General features: G+C 33.5%; 2 protein-coding genes across 2 annotated transcripts; one reads left to right on the top strand and one right to left on the bottom strand.

Moving 5' to 3' along the window:
* On the top strand, window positions 1-3,282 carry LOC133303921 (probable LRR receptor-like serine/threonine-protein kinase At3g47570). Its single transcript, XM_061503899.1, has 2 exons — window positions 1-2,730; window positions 2,873-3,282. Exons 1-2 carry the CDS (start codon window positions 36-38, stop codon window positions 3,247-3,249), a joined length of 3,072 nt encoding a protein of 1,023 aa, XP_061359883.1. The 5' UTR covers window positions 1-35; the 3' UTR covers window positions 3,250-3,282.
* Window positions 3,283-14,633: 11,351 nt separating this feature from the next.
* Window positions 14,634-20,569, bottom strand: LOC133303925 (rop guanine nucleotide exchange factor 14). Its single transcript, XM_061503902.1, has 7 exons — window positions 20,486-20,569; window positions 16,995-17,384; window positions 16,598-16,752; window positions 16,429-16,503; window positions 16,065-16,334; window positions 15,310-15,657; window positions 14,634-15,058 (listed from the first exon to the last, which is right to left on the bottom strand). The coding sequence occupies exons 1-7, from the start codon at window positions 20,559-20,561 to the stop codon at window positions 14,681-14,683; spliced, it is 1,692 nt and encodes a 563-aa protein (XP_061359886.1). The 5' UTR covers window positions 20,562-20,569; the 3' UTR covers window positions 14,634-14,680.
* Between the last annotated feature and the right edge of the window lie 4,883 nt (window positions 20,570-25,452).

Raw genomic sequence — 25,452 nt, 5'->3', positions numbered from 1 at the left:
CACCATCTAGTGACCTCGTCTTCCTCAGCCAAAAAATGAAGCCTTTTTCTCTCGTTATACATGAATTTTACTCTACATGCCTTCCCCTATTTCTTCTCTTAATTACTTTGAACTCACTTTGGTTTAGCCCAAGCACAACTGCCTCTCAATCAGGAAACCAGACTGACCATTTGGCATTGCTTGAATTCAAGCAATCAATATCCAATGACCCATATGGTATCTTGATCTCTTGGAATAGTTCTATCCACTTTTGCAACTGGCTCGGAATCACATGTAGCCCCATGCACCAAAGAGTTACTGAGTTGAACCTACAAGGTTATCAATTGCATGGGCTCATATCTCCGCAAGTTGGCAATCTCTCTTTTCTTATAAACCTCAACCTCGCAAACAATAGCTTTCACGGAAAAATCCCGCAGGAATTGGATCGATTGTTCCAATTGCAGCAACTCTCTCTCAGCAACAACTCGTTGACCGGGGGAATTCCTACAAACTTGACTAGCTGCTCTAATCTCAAAGAGATACATTTATCTGGGAACAATCTGATTGGCAAAATACCAATTGAAATTACCTCTCTTCAAAAACTTCAAATTTTTGCTGTTGCAAAAAATAATTTAACTGGAGGAGTCCCACCCTTCATAGGGAATCTTTCATCCCTTACTGTTTTCTCGATGGTTGAAAATAACTTGGAGGGAGATATTCCGCAAGAAATATGCCGCCTCAAAAACTTGACACGTATATTAGTGGCTTCCAACAAAATGTCGGGTACATTTCCTTCTTGTCTTTACAATATGTCATCTCTTGCTTCAATCTCAGCTCCAGAGAATCAATTTAATGGGTCTCTTCCAGCCAACATGTTCCTCACCCTTCGCAATCTCCTAGTACTTGAAATTGGCGGGAATCAAATCTCAGGTCCAATCCCCACTTCCATTGCAAATGGTTCTGTCCTTCAAATATTTGATATAACTGAAAACCATTTTGTAGGACAAGTTCCAAGTCTAGGGAAGCTGCAAGATCTTCTAAAACTAAGTTTTGCTGCAAACAATCTAGGTGACAATTTAACTACAGATTTGGAGTTTTTAAAATCATTGACAAACTCTAGTAAGCTGCAACTCTTAGGTATGGCCGGAAATAAGTTTGGAGGTCGTTTACCAAATTGCATAGGCAATTTATCCTCCCAACTCAGTCAAATATATCTTGGGGGTAATCAAATATCAGGACAAATTCCTGCAGAATTAGGAAATCTAATTAGCTTAACTCTCTTGTCCATGGAAAATAACCGTTTTGAGGGTAGTATTCCATCTGCTTTAGGAAAAAATCACAAGATGCAAATTTTAGAATTGGGTGGAAACAAGCTCTCAGGAGGTATCCCATCCATCATAGGAAACCTTAGTTTGTTGTTTTATTTGAGTTTAGACCAAAATTTGTTTGAAGGAAATATTCCTCTAAGTATACAAAACTGCCAAAAGTTACAATATCTAAACCTTTCCCGAAACAATCTTAGAGGAACCATTCCCTCAGAGGTTTTTAGTCTTTCCTCTTTAACAAATTTACTAGACTTGTCACACAACTCATTAAGTGGTAGTCTACCAAATGAAGTTGGCCAATTGCAAAATATTGATATCCTGGATGTCTCTGAGAATCAACTATATGCTAATATTCCTGGAACCATTGGAGAATGCTCAAGCTTGGAGTACCTTTATTTGCAGGGGAATTCCTTCCATGGAATCATCCCATCCTCTTTGGCTTCACTAAAAGGTCTTCGACATTTAGACCTGTCACGAAATCACTTGTCAGGATCAATTCCTAATGTTTTGCAAAATATTTCGTTCTTGGAATATTTAAATCTATCATTCAACATGTTGGATGGTGAGGTACCAACAAAAGGTGTCTTTCGAAATGCAAGTGAGTTAACAGTGACCGGAAACAAGCTTTGTGGAGGTGTTTCAGAGCTGCATCTACCGCCATGCCCTGTCAAAAGTAATAAACATGCAAAACACCACAATTTCAGGTTGACAGCAGCAATAGTTAGTGTAATTGTTTTTCTTCTCATACTGTCATTCATTTTCACTGTCTATTGGATGAGGAAAAGAAGCAAGAAACCATCTTCTGATTCACCAACAATTGACCAGCTGGCCAAGGTTTCATATCAAAACCTACACCGTGGAACAGATGGGTTTTCAATAAGAAACTTGATAGGATCCGGAAGTTTTGGCTCTGCGTACAAAGGAACTATTGAGCCAGAAGACTCAGTTGTTGCCATAAAGGTAATAAATCTTCAAAAGAAGGGAGCTCACAAGAGTTTCATTGCTGAGTGCAATGCACTTAAAAATATCAGGCATCGAAATCTGGTTAAGATTTTAACATGTTGCTCCAGTACAGATTTCAAAGGTCAAGAATTTAAAGCTCTTGTTTTTGAGTACATGAAAAATGGAAGCTTAGAAAGTTGGTTGCATCCAGCAGCAGATATTGCAGATCAGCCTAGATCATTGAACCTTGAGGAAAGGTTAAATATTATTAATGATGTTGCTTCAGCAGTTCATTATCTTCACTATGAATGTGAGCAAGCTATCATTCACTGTGATTTGAAGCCTGGCAACGTTCTTCTTGATGATTGCATGGTAGCTCACGTGAGTGATTTTGGCCTAGCAAGATTGCTCTCAAGTCTTGGAGTCTCTCTCACACAAAGTAGCACAGTTGGAATAAAGGGGACCGTTGGTTATGCTCCTCCAGGTATAATATGATATTGTTTGTTTAAGTTGTGAAATCTTTTAGTTTCAAGTTTCATCTCTTGTTTTTTAACCTTTTATTTCCTTTTGGGTTACTGTTTTAATGATAACTTTAATGATATTAACTAATTTGAATTACATTTCAGAGTATGGAATGGGTTTTGCTGTGTCAATTGAAGGTGATATGTATAGTTTCGGAATTTTGGTATTAGAAATATTAACCGGAAGAAGACCCACAGATGAAATGTTTCAAGATGGTCATAATCTCCACAATTATGTTGAAATTTCAATTTCAACTCACCTTTTGCAGATTGTGGACCCAACTATTCTCCCCTACGAATTGGAACAGGGTACCAGCAATAAGAAACTTGGCCTTATGCATCCTAGTGTAGAGAGATGTTTATTTTCTCTTTCTAGGATTGCCCTTGCTTGTTCAATGGAATCACCAAAAGTAAGAATGAATATGATTGATGTCATTAGGGAGCTTAATCTAATCAAAAGTTTCTTTCCTTCTAGGATTTAGTGGAGGCAAGTTGCATTTTTGTAATCTAGTTAATGGCCCTTTCAATGCTTTATTTTTTTTTCTTATATAATTTTTAATATGTTTGTATTATTATTTAAAGATTTAATGTATGTTTAAATTATAATCTATCACAGTATATGTAGCCAATATGTTATATGTAACATCCCCGTCTCGAGCCAGTTTGTTAACATACATATGATACTAAAGCACGACATAGTTAAACATGCAAAAGAGGAAGACTTAATTAAAACTTTGATTCCTAGCCTACGTAATTCTATAAGCTAACTTTTTCCTTTTCTTTTATGCTTAATGTATTGCATAGCATATTACTTTTTCCAAAATTAAACACAATGTATTGTCCCATACCGATACAGAGTTTCTTTTCCTAACTTATCAGTCCTAAAACTGTAATCAATGGTCATATGACCATAAGAGCATGACGATTAGTGTCAACCCTAACGGAAGCAAATAGACAACATAAAGGCTATAAATTGGACAATGTCGGGATTAAATCCCTCATGTAAGCATATCCCGCCAATCAGAAAAGTCAAATTCAGTGTATACATATCCAGTGGCTAACACATTGCCTCTAACTGAAATACATCATATATAAAGTATGGCTCTGTGCCAACAGGAATAAATACAGAGCAAACATCTTATATATATATATACACACACACACACACACACACACACACACACACACACACAAATTCGAGGCTACATACCATGCCTCTCAAAAGAATGGATAACAATTAAAAAAAATGCATAATCGCATATCATGCCTCAAAATAACTATATATTCATCCATATACATAACATAGTATCTCAAAATAATGGCATCTAATTCAAGTAGGGCCATCTAATGATGGACGTATGTCCTACTATCACTGTTGCATCTCCTTGGCCCCCGAGGGCTCTCCCACCGTTGGCACACTTAAAATCATGTCCCCAAGAGGGGTGAGATAACAAATCTCAGTAAGCTCAAGATTTATAGAGCAATCCCCATCCCTGAGCCCACTTCCTACAAGAAGGGTTAGATACAAAGAATAGATATACATCATATACTGAACATATCATATCATATCAGAATAAATCAAAACATATAAGACATATGTGACCTCCAAGGGCTTAAGTCCTACAATGGATTGGTCAACATATCAAAGTGACTCCCAATAGCTTAAGTCCTCTAGTGGGATAATCACAAACATGTACGCAGTGACCTTTAGAAGTTATTTTTATGATAACTTTAATGATATTAACTAATTTGAATTACATTTCAGAGTATGGAATGAGTTTTGCCGTGTCAATTGATGGTGATATGTATAGTTTCGGAATTTTGGTTTTAGAAATATTAACTGAAATGAGACCCACAGATGAAATATTTCAAGATGGTCATAATCTCCATAATTATGTCGAAATTTCAATTTCGAATCACCTTTTGCAGATTGTGGACCCGACTATTCTCCCCTACGAATTAGAACAAGGTATTGTCAATAAGAAACTTGGCCTTATGCATCCTAATGCCGAGAGATGTTTATTTTCTCTTTTTAAGATTGCACTTGCTTGTTCAATGGAATCACCAAAAGAAAGAATGAGTATGATTGATGCCATTAGGGAGCTTAATCTGATCAAAAGTTTCTTCCCTTCTAGGATTTAGTGGAGGCAAGTTGCATTGTGTCATCATACTATTGCTACCAGATAACGCTCACAAATGTTTGATTTTCTTTTCCTCTTCACGTTGTCTTTTTCTAATCTAGTTTCAAAGCTTGATTTTTTCTTATGTAAGTTTTAATATGTTTGTATTATTATTTAAAGATTTAATGTATGTTTAAGCGTATATATATATATATATGCAATATGTTATGGGTTCAAACTGTTTAATTTGTTAACTTCTAATTTTAAAATAATTGTTATGGATCGGCACAATAGACTTCCACATTGGACACATGATTCTGTGCAAATCTATTCCCACATAAGGAACCTTCTATAAACGGAAGGATTCATCCCCTAGCCTCTTGTTATAATTGTGCATGCAAACCACCCTTTTTAGCTCTTTCTCTCTCATCATGCATAATGATATGACGCTACTCACAATTATCTCCTCCATAAACACCGTCAACCCTAAATTCGATAGAAGAAAAAATAAATAAATTCTACAGTTTACTCTTATAATATTTAAAATTTATATGTATAATAAATAATATCTTATTATAAGTTAGATTCTTAAAATACGATCGCAATTTTTAATAGTCAAATAAATGATAATTGACTTTATCCTAAATTTAAAAAAAAAATGTTTTAAAAAAATGAATGAATAGAGTATGATATTATGCTATATTTATCTCTTGCAATATAGCAATAAACAACTACAAAATAAAAAAAAATTCCGATCATGAATTAACAACACACAAAGATCAAACATAAATTATCACATTTAATTTGAATAAAATAACGTAAGGTTGTCTGTATAATAATTATCAAAATGATGACTAAACATAATTCGGTTTATAGAAATAGGGTTCATGCATATAATAAAGTAAAAGTATTTCTATTTATTACTTGCAAACTTTGAAAATTTTGTTTCTGTATTTTCTGTAAATTTTTTTTTTTTTTACCAAAATCCAAAAGTACGAAATAACTTTATATCCTGTTACTAAACCCATTTGATGAATAAATCAAAATCATTGTTACTTGAGACAAAACACACCCAACATAACCAATTTCATGTAAAACAACTCTTCAATTCTTTTCTTGGCCAAGTATAAGCATAACAGGGCAGCCCCTTGCACTTAATATGTTTGGCTATGTAAGCTAATTAGCAAACGACAAAGAACAAAATCCAGCCCTATGGGTTATGTAAGGATAAGTTTTTATCTGTTTCGTTTGAAAATTTCTAATGGAAACAGTTCCTTCCGAGACCATTTATCAGCACATGTATTTTCTCTTCTGAGTAAAAACGCAACAAGGTCATTTTGTGACACATAAAGTCCAAATATTTGGTTAACTATAAATGATTACAGTTAGTAACAAGGTGATGTTATTTGAGTATGAGATAATAGCCAATGACATGAAACAATAAAGTTAAACATGAAAATGATCTAATTAAGTCAAGTAAGGATGAAGATGAAGAACCGTCACATCTTAACACTGCCATATGTAGGAAATTTATAAACAAAGTATGCCCTAGAACATAGGTGCATGAATTTTGAACACCAAGTATTGACAGAAATAAAAGGGATTACTGTATAAATTAATAAATAAACAGGATTTCAGAAAACAACATGCTCTCATTCAACCCGTATTGACAAATGACAAATAAATCAATGGAAGCCCGAGTCAGAATTAATGTTTTTGATGTTTTATATGATTTTATTGTTGGGTTTCCTCTTTTACTAAAGCCCAAATGTGTTATTAGTATGAGAAGAGCCCAAGGAACCTAGAGCCGAATGAGCTAGGATTTCTTGGAACCCATATAAATAGTACCACTTAAGTCATCAGCCTCCAAGGTCTTTTGTGAGAAAGAGTCAAGCTCTTGGTGCCCACACACTTCCCCTTCCTCCTCGAAAGATAGTTTGGAAGGTCTACCACAACAGTTCGTGAGTTCGTGTTGTGACGCAAAAGACTCAAGCATGTGGAACATCATCATCTCACATCTGCGCCATCAAAGAGGTAATTGATAAAACCATGATGATCCTTATATATCCAAACCACAATGGTCTCATACGCTTCCGCAGATGCAATTGCTCCAACAATTGGTATCAGAGCCGGATTGTGTTTTTGGATGTGGATCTAGTTTTATTTTACGTTTATCATGTAATTTGTTTTGCTTCGTAAAATATGGCACCTAGGTTTCTATATTTGATATTATTGGAATGTGTATCCTTTATAATTCCTTTTATAAAACTCAATGTTTTTATTTGATTTTTGGCTTTAATCCATAGTAGAGATTTGATTGTATTTTCTTGGGTGGTAACAAGGAGACTAATCCTTTATGATTAGATTTCCTCCTTGCTGTTTTTATTTATTTTCGGAATTTCTGTGTATTTTCCAATTTTTTGTAAAAGTTCAAGATCGAGAAACCGCGAAGAAGATGCGCAGTCAGCACTGTCAGAGACTTTTCGAGGACTTCTCGATCTCAGACTTGGGTGATCTATATATGGTTGGAAAGAGGACGAAAAGACAAACACAACAGTGGGTGGATCGCCGCCACCGAAACTTCCACGCGCCTCCACAAGCCTCTACGAGTGGCCGCCATTCTCCGGCAAAGAATGAGAGCGTGAGGGAGCGTCCATCCACCTTTTTGGGTGGTTCCGGCGGCGGTGAGCTCGTTTCTTTGTGGCGGTCCTTCCCCTGTAATTTTGTACTGAGATGAGTTTGGGTGACGGCGCAGTGGACGTGACGGCTAGGGTTCCTGAATGTTGACTTAAGGTTTCTTGCCAAAAGTTGGTATTTTGGGCTTTTGGGCCCATAGTTACCATAAAGTGGTTTGAAACAGAAACTATGGACAATAAGGAAAGGAGCAAATCAACCGCAAAAGTTTCCTATTTGATTACTTTGTACTTCTTTTTTAGGAAACCATGGATTAAGGTCTTTATTATAATTAATTGCTTTAATTGTATGATTAGATGAATTATATGATTGATAACATGCCATATAGAATAGATGGTGTCATATTGTTGCATATCTTGTATGATTACATGAGCATAGTAGCTATTATGTTTTCAGCGACTAGTATGATAGTTATTATGGGATTATTTTGATTTTAAATTATCCTAAAAAATTAATTATTATTATGATTTTTGTTAAAAATCTAGATTAATAATTGAATTAATTAATTTTGGATTATTAACATCAAGACAAATAATCGTTTTGGAAATTATTTTGATTTCAAATTATCCTTATGATTGATAATTATTATGATTGCTAAAATCTAGATTAATAATTAAATCAGTTATTTGGATGATTTAAATCTAGAAAAATAATTAAGCAAATTTCCTAAGAGAATATTTTATTTTGCGAGTATTTTGTGGGTCTTCTAAAATGGTCATGTGTTAAACACACGCTGCATATCATAATCATGTATCATGATTGTGTGAAGCACACGCTGCCTATCATGACCGAATTTTAGGACCTTAATGATTTCAAAATTCAGATAAGCTAAGTGATGCACGTTTATCGGCGCTCTTAAATCAAACAAAGGATACTCTCAATTAAATAATTCTTGGAAATTGGAAATATTGCTATGTTGAATGGAAGGAGATTTAAATTAAGAAATTAATTTGACATTCAAGCGCATTATAACGACCATTAATAAAATAATCATGCGAAGTCCCATCGAATAAGCATGAGTGAATTTTATTAGATTGGACCTAAATAATTATGGGAGGAGATTTAAATTAAGAAATTAATTTAACCTTCAGGCGCATTGTGGGCCTATCAATAAAATAAATCATGTGAGGCCCCAACGGATAAGCGTGATTAGATTTTATTGGGCCTTAATAATTTTAAAATTATAATAAAGTATTTTACGGTCCAACGTCGACAATACTAAGTTTATAAAGATAATTTTGAAATTAAACAATGAATTCAACCGAGCTTATAAAATTCTCAAATAAAAATATTGAATGAGTGAAGGTTTTAAATTAATTATTCAATTTTAAAACCTGTGGGCTCCAATTGTGGGTCCATTAATGAAATGGTCATCTGAAACCCAACAGATGAGCATGACTGGATTTTATTTGATTGGACCTTAATAATTTCAAAATTTCAGTAAAGAATTGTACGGCCCAACGTCGGCAATGCTTAGATACTAGAGATAATTTTGAAATTAAACAATGGTTAAATACATTCAAATTTGGTAAAATTATTAACCCTCCCAATGAGGCTCTGGTAATGGCACCGAAAGCCCAAATAACAATTTCAGTTTTTACAAGTGACTTGCCCAACGTAAGCCTTGTAAAGATAAACTGAAGGATTGTTAACAATAAACAAGAGTAGTTATGAGAATCTACTTGTACTTCGTTTGTTTATTGCATTATTTGTTTGTAATTGTGTGCTTTATATGTTTTTTTTTTGGAAAATGACTTCCTTCAATCCTTCAGCCATGATTTTGAGTCAAAAACCTCTAGATGGTACCAACTAAGTGAAAAATAATTTTTTTTTATGGGAAAGGATATTCTGACAACCAAATAATGTTACTACCACATCTTAACCGTTGATTTCCGCCAAACAACAGTTATCATTTATTGCGAATTAATAATTAATTAATGAGTTTGATTTGAAAAATGACAACCGTTGATTGATGGAAATCAATGGTTAAGATGTGGTAGTAACATTGGTAGTAACATTATTTGGTTGGCACAATATCCTATCCCTTTTTTGATATTGTTCTAAAATGTGAAAGCTAAAATTTGTCCTGACAATACAAGGGCCATAGCAACCTGCAGAGGATGTGTCTATGGACCCAATACTCAGATTGGAAAAGGACAAATATGGTAGTTCGCTATTATATTTTTGTCAATCTTTCCAAACACTTGCATAAGCAAATGCACATGGTTAAGAATGGAGTAGAGATGTTTCGAACTCTTAATATGTTTGCTGTGTCTAGCAGCTTTGCTAGACAGAATGTAGTCATCGCAGATTTTGCTAAAAGTCTTGTTAAAATCAAGGAAAAACCCAAGGGTGGTAACAAGAATAAAATCACTTGGTAATCGGCTGTCAAACCAGTTGCTATGAAGAAGCCGCAAGGCAGGTTCTTCAAGAACAGACTGAAGGGACCCTGAAAGAAAAATTGCCCATAGGTAATGAAAAGAACCAGACATGGGCATATCAAGGCCTGATCAATGAATGAATTATTGATTCATTAATCACTGATTATGTTTGTTACTCTTTGCAGTAGTTCAAACATGGCATACCTGTCAGCAATGGACATAGATATTTTAAGCTTGAAAATGGTAACTTGTGTTTGCATTTGCAGTAGGATAAGTGATTTATAAGACTATGGTTTTGGGTGACTGTTTATTTGTTCCAGATTTCAAAAGGAATTCAATTATTGTTAGTTGTTTTGATTAAAACATAGTTTGACAATGAAATTGATTCCTCAGTTACATTTCGGAGTTCATCTTCGTCTTGTTTGTTCTGGTACATTGTTTAAGTAGTCTTTATTACCTTTGCCCTATACCCCCTAAATTTATTGTGTTGAATGGAAAGGATGATGAACAAGAACTTTCACCAAAGAAATAAAAATTTCAAATGAAATATAACTTTGGCCTTTGTGGTTGAGTCACATTACCTCAAGTAGAAAACATGTTTTAGTTAAAAGAGGGACTGAAAGTTCTAGAATTTTTTAAACTAAAAGCTACATGTTAGTCCAATTTGGAAGGTAAAATGGTCAAGCAATCTTACAAGGGGCCAAAAATATTTGCGCAACTATTCAACTAGAACTGGTACATACTAATGTATGTGGACCAATTAGCATTCAAGCCAGAAGAGGTGATGAGTACTTCATTATATGAATGTTTACTCTGGATTTGGACAGATCAACCAAGTGCGCCATAAGTAAAACTTTTGGAAATTTCCAAGAGGTTTAAGTCTGAGGCAGAAAAGCATGTAGGTGTTCAAATCAAAACGCTTTGGTCTGACTAAAGTGTTGGCCACCTGTCTGGTAAGTTCAGGTCTTACCTGATTTAAGAGGGGATAGTTTTATAACTGTCAACTCTAGGAATGCATTAGTTGAATGAAATTGCAGTATGCAAAAATCAAATATTTCTAGATTTGGTGAAGATCATGTTCAGTTATTCATCTTTGCCAATGTTGTTCAAGGGAGATGCCTAGAAGAAGGAAATGTACCTTCTTAACTTGGTTCCGTCAAAGTTTGTTGTAGTGACACCTAAAGAATTATGGAAAGGGTGCAAGCCCATATCAAAACATATTCGGATTTAGGGTGCTACAGCACACGTCCTACAACAGCAATCAAATAAGGCGGAATCTTGTATGGAAGAGTGCATATCTTTTGGCTACCCTAAGAGAACAAGGGAAGATTTCTTATTTAGTCTTAAGGACAAGATAATCTAAGTGAGGACTCACATGATTTTCTTAAAGGAGGACTAGATGAGAAATTATAAGCTCTTAAGTAAGGATATTCTTGATGAGATTTATCTCAGATCAATAATTTCTAGAATCTTTATAAGCTTCATCCACTATTCCCTTGACTGTTCAAGAGGGGATAAATATATCTCTAGGTGAACAAATAAGAGAACCATAATTGGAAATTCAACATGATAATATATAAGTGAAACTAGTAGAAATATTAGTATCACATGTGGAGGAACAATATCAAGAATAATTTGATCCTTAAGAAATTGAAGATTCACCATTTGACCCACTCTTTGTTTTACTTATAAATACACAAGGTCTAGTGCAGTACATTCGTAGTGGGAGAGAACCTTGTTAACTCTCAAGTTGTCTCTTGTTGAGTGACATTGATCCTACTAGTTACGATAATGCACTAGAAGATGTTGTTGATCAAGTGTTGCTCAAGCTATGAACAATGAGATGAAATACTTGTATTTCAACTCCGTTCGGTCCCAGTAAAGACACCAAGAAGGGGATAAAATCCACTAGGTGCATGTGGACATAAAAGGCAAAGAGAGGATGGACAGGAAGGTGAAAACCTTCAAAGCCAGCTTGGAGGCAAATTTTGCCAGATGCCATGCTTGAGTCTATCCAGATTCTCTTAGTTGCTGCTATAAGTCTCAATTATGAGATTTAATTTTGGGAGTTGGATATCAGGATATCTGAATACAACAACCAAAAGGGTTTATAACAAATGGGCATAAACACATGGTATGCAAGTTGTGAAAGTCTACTTCATGGACTTAAGCAAGCATCCAGGTCTTGGAACATCAGTCTTTGATTAGGTTATCAAAATTTTGATTTTGAGAGAACCTTGATGAATGGCGTGTATTTGTATGTAAAGAATCCAATGGAAGACAGTAGTTTTTTCTGGTACTTTATGTAGATGATATGCTCCTTATTGAAAACAACATGGAGGTAATATCAAGCATAAAGAGTTGGCTAAGTTAGTGTTTTGGTATGGAAGTACTGGGGAAGCCAATTATATTCTTGGTATAAAACTCTTATGAGACCGGAAGAATTAGTTGTTGGCATCACCTCAGACTACTTACATTGACAAAACTCTTGCCAAAATTCAACATGAGAATTCTAAGAGAAGAATTATAATTCTCAGATGTGGAATTCATCTCCCTAAGGAGTAACAAAAGACTCCTGAGAAGGAAGAATGCATGAGCAGGATATCTTATGCTTTGGCAAAGGTAATCTCATGCATATCGTGTTGGGCGTTAAACCAGACATCTGTCACGCATGGGAGTAGTGAGATGGTACCATTCTGGATATAGAGGAACACTAAGATTATTGTTAAGCATGTACTCAAATATCTTTGGAGAACGAGAGATTATTTGCTAGTATATTCTAGTGGGAGTCTTGAAAAGCTGAGTTTTCACAAATTCAGTTATTTCAAGTGGATATTGACTCAAGAAATCAACCTCGAGCTATGAGTTTTTCACTAAACTCAGATATGAATAGAGATGGATCTTGTAGACCCAGTTACTAAGAGTTTGCCTGAACTTGTGTTCAAGAGACATGTTACTTCTTTGGGTCTTAGGAGGATCGCAGACTTGCATTAAGCGAGTGAGAGTTATTGGTTTCATTGTGCTCTTGGAGTAAGACAATGAATCATTTTCGAAATTTCATAAATAAAGTCTTTATTTATTTATTTTGCGTACTATTTACAAACATCAAGGTCCGGATCAAATTGTGGAGTATATGATCATATGGATACGTTCATGGAGGACATGATCATAGGTTCTCACAATTGATGAATAGATTTACAGCTGTTAAATAATGTTGGGCACTTTATTTAGGCTGCAATATTTTATGTAATGATTTTGTCCGAATCATTGTAAAATATTGGTGTGAATTAACATTCACATTGAAAGGATCAATGAGAGATTTGATTAAGGTTGTTTTTTCTGTCATAAAATATCAAATCTCCAGTTAACTATAGTTATGTAATTGCTCTTAATCCTGAGTTTATTATAAATAGGTAATCAAATAGTTTTTATTCTTTGATTTACCAACAGGTGAGGTTCGATCTATTAACGATCAATAACTTGGTATTTTGGAAGTGAGATTATTTGATTATCGGTATTTATGAGATAAACAACATGGAATTTGTAGGATATGACCCATTGATATGTTTCGGTACTTGGATATTAAAGACATTGGCCAGTGCATGTAATCCATTAGAGAAACTATCATAGTCAAGGAAATAAATAATTGATTGAGTTACAGAAAACTTGTCAATCAATTATAGACATTCTACAAAGAGGCGATGCATATTCATGTTATAAGTGTTGTTAATCTTGGAGTTCAAGTTCGGGCTTTTAGTGGAGTAGCACCGAATTAGATAATCATTCGTTGATTATCAGGAGCCTTGATTAATAACAGATGGTAGATCCCCAAGCTAGCTTGAGACAAGGGATGGGGTGTTTTTCGGATAGATGATGACTTATGGGTTACATGATCTTGGGTTTTACGACTCAAGTTTGTATCCAAAAGAGCAAGTGGCTTGTTGGGTTTGCTCTCTTACTAAAGCCCAAATGTGTTATTAGTATGAGAAGAGCCAAGGAACCTAGAGCCCAATGAGCTAGGGTTTCTTGGATCCCATATAAATAGTACCACTTAAGTCATCAGCCTCCAAGGTCTTTTGTGAGAAAGAGGCAAGCTCAAAATCTGATTGGTGCCCACACACTTCCCCTTCCTCCTCGAGAGATAGTTTGGAAGGTCTACCACAACAGTTCGTGAGTTCGTGCTGTGACGCAAAGGACTCAAGCGTGTGGAACATCATCATCTCAGATGGTCTCATACGCTTCCGCGGATGCAATTGCTCCTACATTTATTTCTTTCTTTATTACTTTCTAAAAAATGGTCAGTCGTTTACCTTCTCAAACTTTAATGAACAGAGAATATTTGATTCCGAGATTTCCCACACCCTTATTATGCCCACAAATACAAACTTCTACTTGTTTCAAGTAATTTTGTACATATCTCAGTATTGAACTTATAATTACAAAGATAGCCAAATTCCTCTTGAATTCAGGTTGTAGACACCTTGTACTTGACAGATATTGAAGCCCAGGTCAAATACTAATTTATGATTTTCGAAACTTGGGTAGGATATAAATATTTGATTGTTAACTCCATCATATCTCAGATATGAAACCACAATGTTAGCCATAAAACAACCGAAAATTTATGAAAAGGCAAACATAACAGTTTGCTTCCATTCTTACTTAGCATGTAGTAATTAATAACAAGAACATTTACAAAAGCAGCTAAACAAAAGCCACTATAGGGAAATTTGAGGAGACACACTTGTACAAGCCTCTTTACTAATGCAACACACACTACTCCGGTTTGGTGTAGCAATTACAGAGCTGGATTTGGCATCAAGAGAAGAAAGTTCTAAATCAGAACTACTACCACAACTAGAATCACAGCATTGTCCATCTGCCTTGTTCATCTTATCAAATAAGGACTGCTTGATATGTGAACCAACCATGCAAGTTTCAGAGAGATTTATCCCAGGAGAGCAACTTATCGCCACAGGTGAATTAGAATTGCTTAAAGAATCCTCCTGCAATATATCTCCCATTCTAGACAGTATGGTGAAGGCTAAATTTCCAAGAACTCTGGAATAAGCTTCCAAAATTGAATGTCCAATATCCTACAGAAAAAGACAGAAAACAACTAACATTACCACTAAATGTTTGCCAGAAATTTCACACCTCCAATAAGGACAAACTTTTAGCCCTCAACAAATTCGATAACTTTCCTTAGCTTTTCTATTTATCCTTCTTTTTTTTCGTTTGAAATAGGCTGGAATGTAAATGTAGCAGATAAAACCAAAAACAAAAAGAGGTAGTGTGTTTTCTCCTGCCAGAAATAATTTGTGAAATGCATTACTATAAAACTCACCTTGCCATATTGAACTTTAGTAGCATCCAGAAATGTTTGAGGAAGGTTTGGGTATCTGATTTTAAGCAGCTGTAAAAGTGTTTCTGCACGGTCTAATAATAATTCCATTTTATTAACTTCTGACGCAGGGTCCTTCACAAAAGACCATGAGGTTTTAACTGGAGATTTGGCGCTAACTTGTTCCTTAATTCTTTCTCTCAATGAGAATATGGCAGCTTCCAATCTATTAATGGTCTCCAGGGCAATATGTTCAGATTTCAAATTGAGAGATTTAAGTATGTCTTCCCCAGAGCCTGATTCAGCCGTCAAAACATTGTGCAGTTCTTGCCCAAGGTTTGCCTTTCCAGACTGCAACATAGAACAGATATATTAATGATGAAATGAAGATCGAAATTTAATTCATCAAGATTCTACACTTTGATTATGAATGCTATTAATTTCTTAGCCAAGAATGAAAAGTTCCTTATGGTCAGGATATCAAAAGATGCAATTTTCTTGTTCAAGAACCCAGGCGTATAAAGCCACTAGGTTTGGTCCAGTGATGAGGGATTTGGGTAGGTTATATTAGGTTATGTTTTTAATTATCACTTGTATCTTAAAAAAAAAAAAAAAAAAAAAAAAAAAACCCAGGCTTATATTAAGCATCAATAATTAAATGACTTAACTGCATCATCAGAATTGCTCAAGGATAAAATGTATATAAAAATTTCAATACAAATCAGATTGAAGTTATTCAACATTACATGATATATCACCTTTGCAAGTGCATCTTTAATAATTGCTGGCACAGGCATTTCCAGCAACACATTTTCATTGATAGATTTGGCAGCCTTGAATACTTGACGTACCATCCTTCCTTGATGAAGCAGCCTCTTTCTTTCAGTATCAGTAAGCCCGGTTCTTGGTACTTGGGGTGATGGAAGCCACCATCTTTTGCTATGCTGCGCACTTGTGTTCCTCCATTCTGCCCGGCTTCCTCCCTCTGCATACCAAAACTCTGTATTTACCATCGAATCTAGCACTTCCTGTCAACCAAAGAACCAAAATAGATGTGGTGGTCTAGTAAGTTATTTTCAAAGAAAGTTCAAGATCTTTGATCAGAATAACAAGATGGCATACAATAAGCATAGAATCCAACTTCTGAAGTGCCGGAAGATTCATGTGGATGTCAGCACGAGCTTTTGGAGTCATTATCTGGTCAAAGAAGATGAATCTCTTATTTTACTACAATGTCATACTGATATATAAAATAGTACATCCTTTCCTATCTAGCTCAAATGAAAGATACCTCAAAGATCCCACCATTTGCACTGCTTTGCTTAGCAGGAACTAGCTCGACCATATAGTTAGTAGGAGACAGTAACCAATCCATTTCTCTCCGCCATTTGTTCTTCTTTTCTTCAGATAGGGGTTCCAATTTCCACAACTCACCAAAAACCGTTACTGCATATGACCAGAAGAATAAAACAAATGAATGAGAAACATCCCATGTAGTCTTGCAAATGAGATACGATGATTGTATTATAAGGGTTTAAAAGATTTTTTTTTATTTTTCTTATTTTTTTGGGAATTTGTAACATCAAAGCTTTATATGCCAACCCCTTTTTTTTATGTGAAACATATTCAGTTGCATGTAATTATTGAAGGAATCAAGACAAGATAGTAAAAATGGACTCAGAGCAGACCTGCTAGGTTTGTGATGGCATTAGACAGTGCCAAAGCTGTACTGAGACCCTTAGTTCCTCCTGTAACATCTTCACCTAGCATAAGTTTTGAAAATCTTTCCTTCATGGCTTCTATATCTGAATTTTGGATAGAATAAGAAGGCTTCTCTTTGACATAAAAATGTTGAGGACTTTCTGGGAGTTCCCATTCTGCCATTCCTTTTTCATCCCTTTTCATTGTCAAACATTTTGAAGAGAATGATCCAAAAGCATCTTTGCTGGAGGAACAACTTGAGTCGTCGTCATCAAATGGATCAGTTATACATCCATCTCCTCTACTAGTTCTGCTTTCTTCTTCATAAGACTGATTATTTAAAATGCAACTCTCAAGACCATTATATGTCATAATCCCTGAAAGATTCCATCGTAAATTTATAAAAATTACAAATATTAAATATATCCAAATAATCTAGAACAAAATGAAACATGGCTGTCAACGTTGAAACAATGCAAGAATATAATCTCTCTGCTGTTGGACAAATAACCGATGCAGGCATACCCAAAAGTAGCACAAGAATAAACACCATGTTTACAACTAAAAAGTAACTTTGCTACATGTTTATAAGTACAATTTAAGGAAAAGCACATAGGTTTTCTGATTTCTCCTATATACGCATACATAAACATGCAACATCGGAAATAGATATCTAAATCATTTGCCTAGTTATTGGCAAGTAGCTCGACGCGACACATCTAAAAATATCTCCAAATAAAAAACAAAAGGCTATCGCATATGGTTGAGTTAATAGTATCACAAGAATGAATAATTGAGGTTTCATCGTATATCTGTCACGGGTATTGTTAACTTCCAAGTTCATATATTTTACTTAAATTAATGCATATTGTCGATACTTGACCTTACTCAAGGTCAAGTATCTCTGTAACTGCAGATCATCATAGCAAATTAATGGGACCTATTGCAAGATTGACTGATTGGAATCTATGTTATTCATTTATTTGCATATGTCCTGATGCTATTCACTGCACATGACAACTGTTGATTTTTTTTAATACAAAAAATCCACTATAATGTCCTGAGAAAACCTCCACTAAGGCATGCAAAATCCCGCACCAATAAGTCAATAATATTAACATGTATGAGGCTCGCACTTGAGAGAATGGCACAGCCATCAGTCAAATCTATCCAGAACGACATGTTATATATAATAAAGCATACATGGTCACATGCAAGTGTCTTCAGCAACCCCAATTTATATTTTATTTTAACTTTTAATTTTTGCGTTTGGCCATAGAACGTGAGAGAACAAGTGTTCCATCTTCCTTTCTGTTCAATAGGATAGATAAATAAAAAGCTGGAATCTAGGCCATATATATATATATATATATATATATATATATATATATATATATTGAGAGAGAGATAAAAGCTTTTCATGAAGAGGAGACACAATGAGTAACAATACAAAAAGTTTCCACCAATATCACCCAGAGTTTACATGGGACAAAGATTTGAATGGAGCGGAGAAGCTTCCGGGGATATGGGCTATGACATGATAGAACAACAACCGCATCGAATTCAAACCTTAAAAATGAAAATAAAAATAAAAAAAACGATGGACAAAAAAGGCTCAAATGAGAAAAGAGAAACCCCACAAAAGGATCACATCCAAATAGTAAGAAAAAAAATTTTAAATTTTGAGAACCAAAGTTGGGCAATGAATGTTGCATCCCCACTTCGCACACATTAACTTCATTGTCAGTATCTATGGGCACAGGTAGTAGTTACGAGTTACGACTAATAACAACACTACCGGGGCCCAGGGTCCACCAACTTGTCGGTCAAAGGACTTCAGATTGAGAGATATAACCTTGCAACCTCAACCACTAGTATGACCTTATCAAACACCAAAACTTACACTTTCTTTGTTCCATTTTACTTACACCGTCCTTCTAGCTTTAAACTAAAACTACAAGACCCATGTCACATCTAGAAGAATAGAACTAAGCAAACGGTTCAAAAATGTGGGATTCCACCATTTGTCTTTAGCAAAAAACAGATGGAGATAGATCAACGATGAAGGAATATCAATTGGTCCACTTCGTTTTGTTAATACCTGTTAGTCTTATTTATATCACAAATTGTAGCAAAACATTAGAATTTTTAAAAGGTCAATATGTTATGCCCGACTAAATTTTCAGGATTAACAACAAATAATTGATACTTAAAATTTAAGTGGAGTAATTGAAGATTTACAGTTTATCGTTTAGCACACGTAAATTTAATAGTTCTATAATTAATTGTAAATTTTTGCGTCAGATTTTCATATTTGCCTACATCCAATGGTAAAACTATACTCATCGTAACGAGATGATTGATGTAGTCCTTCACACAATAGTACAGTCTACTAATCAAGCCTCAAATCCATGAACTCAAAGTGATAATACAAGTGTTCAAACAAGAAATTAGAATAAACAAAAAACAAAAATAAAATTTGAACCATAGTAAACTTGATCGACTACTAACGAATACCAAACAATTGAAGTTTTGAATTCTAGCAAAATGTAATCCTACGGCTGTCTCTTTTTTTTTTTGGGTCGAGACCGCTATCATTTTTGAATAGCCAAGTTTCTGGTTTGTTAAGATGGGTATTTATGACTTATGAGTGTAGAACAAGTATAACTGTGCAATAAAGGGATTACTCAACCTAGTAATATAGGATAGTATCATTAGTAAATGAGACTTTGATTATTATCTGGGAGAAGTAGCTATAGATTTCAAATTCAAATCTAGCTCCCTTGCTCTTGCTATTGTAGCCTTGTAGGGACACAAACAAAAATAAATAATATCATACTTTGCGAAGTATGCCTATTAAACTTTTCACGATGAGCAGACCCCTGATTTTAGTGAAGATTTTTTAAAAAATAAAAAATAAAGAGAAAGAAGAAGAAGAAAAAAAAAAGATTTGAAGAAAACTACTTATGCTCAAAGACCCTATAATTTGGTGTTTAGTCTGGTTATATTACCAAATAAATTGATAGTAAAGACCTGTTTCAAAATTTCAAATTTATTTGGGTATTATAAAATTATTTTCAAGTATTATTTTAGAGCAACTTTTTAATATGCAAAGTGAATTTTATAGTATTAATTAAAAAAAAAATTAAATTAAATCTTGAACCAAATGGGCTCTTAGTTATTGTGATAAAAATATGATTCTTAATTTCACAACTTTGCTAAAGTACTAGTGATTTGATTTGCATATTTAGAATAAATATTTTCCAAACAAGCAAACTTCTAGTTAATCACAGTAATTTTTTTTCCCCGGATATTTAATTGCAAATCTCTTTTTTATAGGCTAATCAAAGGGTAAGTTAATGCCTTTCTTAAAAAGGGATTAATTAATGGCAAAAATAATAATAATAATCGTTAACTAATTTAAAAAAAGAAAAAGAAAGATAAAGCACATAGACACAGTTAGACGGTATGGACTTACTCTCTTGCTCATCAAAATCAATGCTAATATTCCTTTCTCTGGTGCAGCAAGTTAGTCTTTTTCTCATCGTCAACATCCCTTTCACTTTCTTACCCCCTCCGTCAGTGTTTGGTGACTCGCTTCAGCCAAAGGTCACTGACTCACTGTGGCTTCAATAACTCTCCCACTGAACCCTTCACCAACAAAGTCACAAAAATATTATTATAAACCATTTTCAACAATTATATTATATACCCCCCTCACTAGATAAAATTTCGATATTAATAATGAATACTGAGAACGCTTTGGGCCACCATGTCAATTGTCACAGCACTCTCCAAAACATTAAATTTCACGTGCTAAGTCACGCATGAAATAACTACCATTACATCCAGAATTTAAAAAAAAAAAAAAAAAAAAAAAAGCCACAATTAGCGACATTGATCACCAATTAAAACCAAAATCTCATACCTACGCATAAAAAAAAAAAATTAACCACGAAGGATTACCCAAAGAAAGTATTATTCATTACAGGACATAATTTACTAAGCATATATGCACGTGGAGCACGATTAATTAATTAATTAATTAATCATAATCGGGAAAAAAGATTAATAAAAGATTGCAGTGGAGCGGAGCAAAAAGGTGTTACTTATGGTAACTTTATGAAGCGATGGTCAAAAAGTCAGAAAAGGGGTCTGAACAGTAAATCATGGGTCACGCAGATTCTGCACTTTGTGTCCCTGATTTTGCATAAATACTTGTTTTTCAAAACGTTTTTTCTTAACGGAAGTGAGGATTGAGGAAGATCCAACCAAAAAGATAAAGTAAAGTTTTACAAAAAAATAAAAAATAAAAAAGGAACATTTTTATTTTTTATATTTATTTTTTGCAGTTCAAAGTTGAAACAAAACAACTTACAATGGTTTCATACTTTCATGAAAAAACATGATGGAAAGAGAACATAACATACCTCGGATAGCATTGTTGTTTGGTGTGAAAGGTTGAATGGTGATGGCAAGCGAAAGCAAAACACAATGGCGCCGTAGAGGAAGTGAGAAGAAGAAGAGTGAGGTTGGAGAATATGGAGGCAAGAGAAATTAGCAATGGTATTGGCGTGTGTGTATTTAATAGAAGAAGAGAGAGAGAGAGAGAGAGAGAGAGAGACGTTGAAGAAGAGAGAGAAATAGAAGAAGTGGATTTGGGGATGGGGAACAAGGAGGCTCCGATGCGATACCTTAATCTGGTCCGTTGGATCTAGTGGGTCCCTGTCCCTATACAACGGTTTGGATTGATCGAGGGGTCAATAACAGTAAGTTTGGAAAGTGGGGGCCAATGGTTAGTTCCCTATCAATATCGTCCTTATGTTCAAAATTAGTTCTCCTTAGTCCTTAATAATGTTTTATGTTTTTGGATTTCAATTTTCAAATTAAACTTATGCACTCAGTGGTCACTTGTCTCTGTGACTATAATGCAGCTAAATGCACTTCTTTTCCTTCGCCTTTTTTTTAACTTCATATATATATATATATATATATATATATATATATATATATATATATATATATATATATATATATATATATATACACATTAGACAATAGCTGAATTTTTCAATTAAAAACATGGAAAAGGAAAATTCAAACCAGGTACTCTACCAAGAAATTAGATGCATGAGCCAATTGTAATGTGTGTTAAAGTGTATTTGGCTTCTTAACTTATTGCTATCAAAGGTAATAAGTAAATAAATTTACTTCTGATCAACAAGTTCCTTAAGTAAAAAAATATTTATTAAATATTAACATAATAACAACTTTGTTACGAGAAATAAAAACATCAAAAATAACAGTAACTCTTATTATTATTTATATAGAATTCATTAATTTTAATTTTGTATTTTTTCTTGTAATATAATATCTTTATATTAATAATTAGGGGAATGATCTGTTTATAAATTTTTGTAAATTATACTATGTTCTCACGGAAATACATAGTGTAACCTAGTGTATTTTCGGGAGTATATAGTGTAGTTTGTAAACAAAAAGTTTGTAAATATAACATTTACCTAATAAATAATATGAGAATATCTTGTTCCTTTTTTAATATATATATATATATATATATATATATATATATATATATAGGGCAAAATCATTTTACATCGGTGTCAAATTTTGAAATTTAACACGAAATCCTAACCGTTGATTTTCGTCAATCAACGATATCATTTTATTGATAAATTATTAATTCTCAATAAAAGATAACCGTTGGTTAGCGGAAATTATTAATTCTCAATAAATAATAATCGTTGATTGTCGAAAATCAACAGTTAGGATCTGATGTCAAATTTCAAAGTTTAACATGGTGTCAAAATTCAAATGATCTTATCCTTATATATATATTGACCTTTAATAATGTGTTAATGCATGATTTAGTACCCGTTTGGATCCTCTCATTTTTAAGCTAAAAGCTACTTATAAGCAGAAGTTAGGCCAAACAGATTTTGAGAAAAACTTTTTTTTTAATGAAGAAAAAAGCTAAAAGCTCCTAGGATGAGCTTTATTTTAAGCTCTTATCTACCTTTCTTGAGTTGTGTGCATTTTTTTAAAATAAGGAGCTATAAAGATATAGAGAGAGAGAGAGTTTTCTTGAAATATGTTCTTTCAAACAGCTTTTAACTTTTTTTTAGCTTTAGCTTATAAATAACTTCTAATTTAAAAAAGAGAGAATCCAAATAGGCTCTTAATGAATTTAACAATATTTGATATGTGAAACTCATTGAACGATTGTTATCAAAAAAAAAAAAAAAATTCATTGAACGATGTTATATGATATTATTAAATGATGGGTTCGATTTTTCTGTCGCAGCGGTTGAAAGCAAATATCTGCCACAGAGACAAAAAAAATGGGACCCTACAAAGCACGGACACGCTTTGTTTTTGAAATTGTGGGTGTCGAACACGTGCCCGACACAGACACACTCTGACACGTTCGGACATACGTCCGACACGCGGTCAACATTTTAGGACACGTGGTCAACTTTCTGACACGCTCCGACACGTTTTTTCGACACGTAGTCAACTTTTTTCGACACGTGGTAAACTCTGGGATACGCTCGGACACGCTTTTTTTTTTACTCTTAATTTTATTTTATTAACTAAAAATAAAAAAATCATTTATAAATTAATTTTTGTCTGTTATGAAATTTGACATGAAAAATTAACAAGATACGGAAATTTATTTTTGTTATGAAATTTGAATATTTGATTGGTTATATAACTTATTATGTATTGTTATATCTATTAAATATAAATTATATTATATATATTAAAAATATTATTTAATATCAAAACGTGTCCCAATGTGTCGAAATATGCCTTTTTTTAGAATTAACGTGTCGGCGTGTCGTGTCCCGTGTCAGTGTCCGTGCATCATAGATGGGACCCACTCTTTTTTTGAAAACAAAAATTATTAGGATCTGACATCATCCTGATAAATATGTATTTGTAGCAGACAAACTATTTCTGTCGCAGCTGCATACTTTTTTTTTGCCTTAAATGATAATATAATTTCTTTTGCATTAATAAATAAGGGCTTATCGTTTCTCGAGCTGCCGGAGATAATTTTATTTCTGACTACTTAATCATAACCGTAAAAAGATGGATCTATGGTGATAAAGGAAGAGAGAGAAAAAAGGAATCATAACCATTCAAAGGAGAATCAATTAATATAAGAAAATAAATAAATAAAACGCGTAGTTTTGGGGTGGCCGGAGATCAATTTATCTCAAATTGTCGAATAAATATTTTTCCCAATAAATAAAGGGATATATATTTTCATAACAATTTGGATTTTTTATCTAAATTGTTAACTCCTTCTATAAATTTTTTACACCAAAATTCAAATGATTATTTCGATTGGCATGCATTTGTCAAAAATGCAACTTTTTCGGATAGTATTATTTTTTTAGGAAATATTATTCACCTTTCACATGAGATATCATCTCTCATTTTCTTTCACTTCGATTTCTGTACCCGATGTTTTTTCTTTTCTTTTTCCTTTTTTCTTATAATGGTGGGACCCACTTATTTTCTCTCTACAACATAAAATAACTATCTTATGTTAAATGAGACTAATAAAACCCTATTTTTTAGGAGTATATATAGCCTTTTTTATATAAGCCTGTTTATTCTACTTTATAAAATTTAAATTTATTGAATTTTTTTGAAAAATATCGTCCTACAAAAATTGTCTCAAATAAAATGAAAATTCAATATATGATTGGTCATGTAATATCAGTTATACATATGCTTTTTATGTAAGATCTTTAATTACGAGTGTAAGAAAATTAGCTAAACTAAATTATTTTTTTGATAGACGTGTAATTGATGAAATTTCAAGTAGATCATTTGACATAAAATCTTAATCGTTGATTTTCATCAATTCAATATTTATAATTTATTGAAAATTAATAAATATGACCTAATAAATTATAACTATTAGATTCACGAAATTAACAGTTAAGATTTGATGTCAAATATTTTAGTTTGACACCGGTGTCAAAATATCTTGTCCTTATTTTTTATGTTATATGAAACAAGTTGTCTCATATGAAAAATATATTCTCCATAAATAAATACGTAAACGTGTTTAAATCATACTTTTTATCTTTTAATGTAATTTCAGGTTATTAATGAGGTGAGTTAAATTTGCAAAGGATAAAAATGAAAAGATGTATAAATAAAGGGGAAATGGATCCTCTAATGTGCAGAAAAAAACATGATATGGTCATGTAGAAATATCACAATCATACAAAGGTAAATCAACGGTTATGATTTTGTAACTACCTATTTTATCATTTTTTTCTCTCTCTTCCTTTTTTACCATTGATCCACCTTTGTATGGTTATGATTCCCCACATTACATAATCATGTGAATTTTCACATTAGAGGATCCAGATCCAAATAAAAGGATCTCTTTTTCCTGCG

This window comes from Gastrolobium bilobum, unplaced genomic scaffold (genome assembly GCF_033153095.1).
Source record: "Gastrolobium bilobum isolate Gb01-03AN ecotype WA unplaced genomic scaffold, APGP_CSIRO_Gbil_v1 utg15030, whole genome shotgun sequence".
In the NCBI taxonomy this organism is placed as follows: Eukaryota; Viridiplantae; Streptophyta; class Magnoliopsida; order Fabales; family Fabaceae; genus Gastrolobium; species Gastrolobium bilobum.
This window is presented reverse-complemented; position numbering and strand designations above follow the sequence as displayed.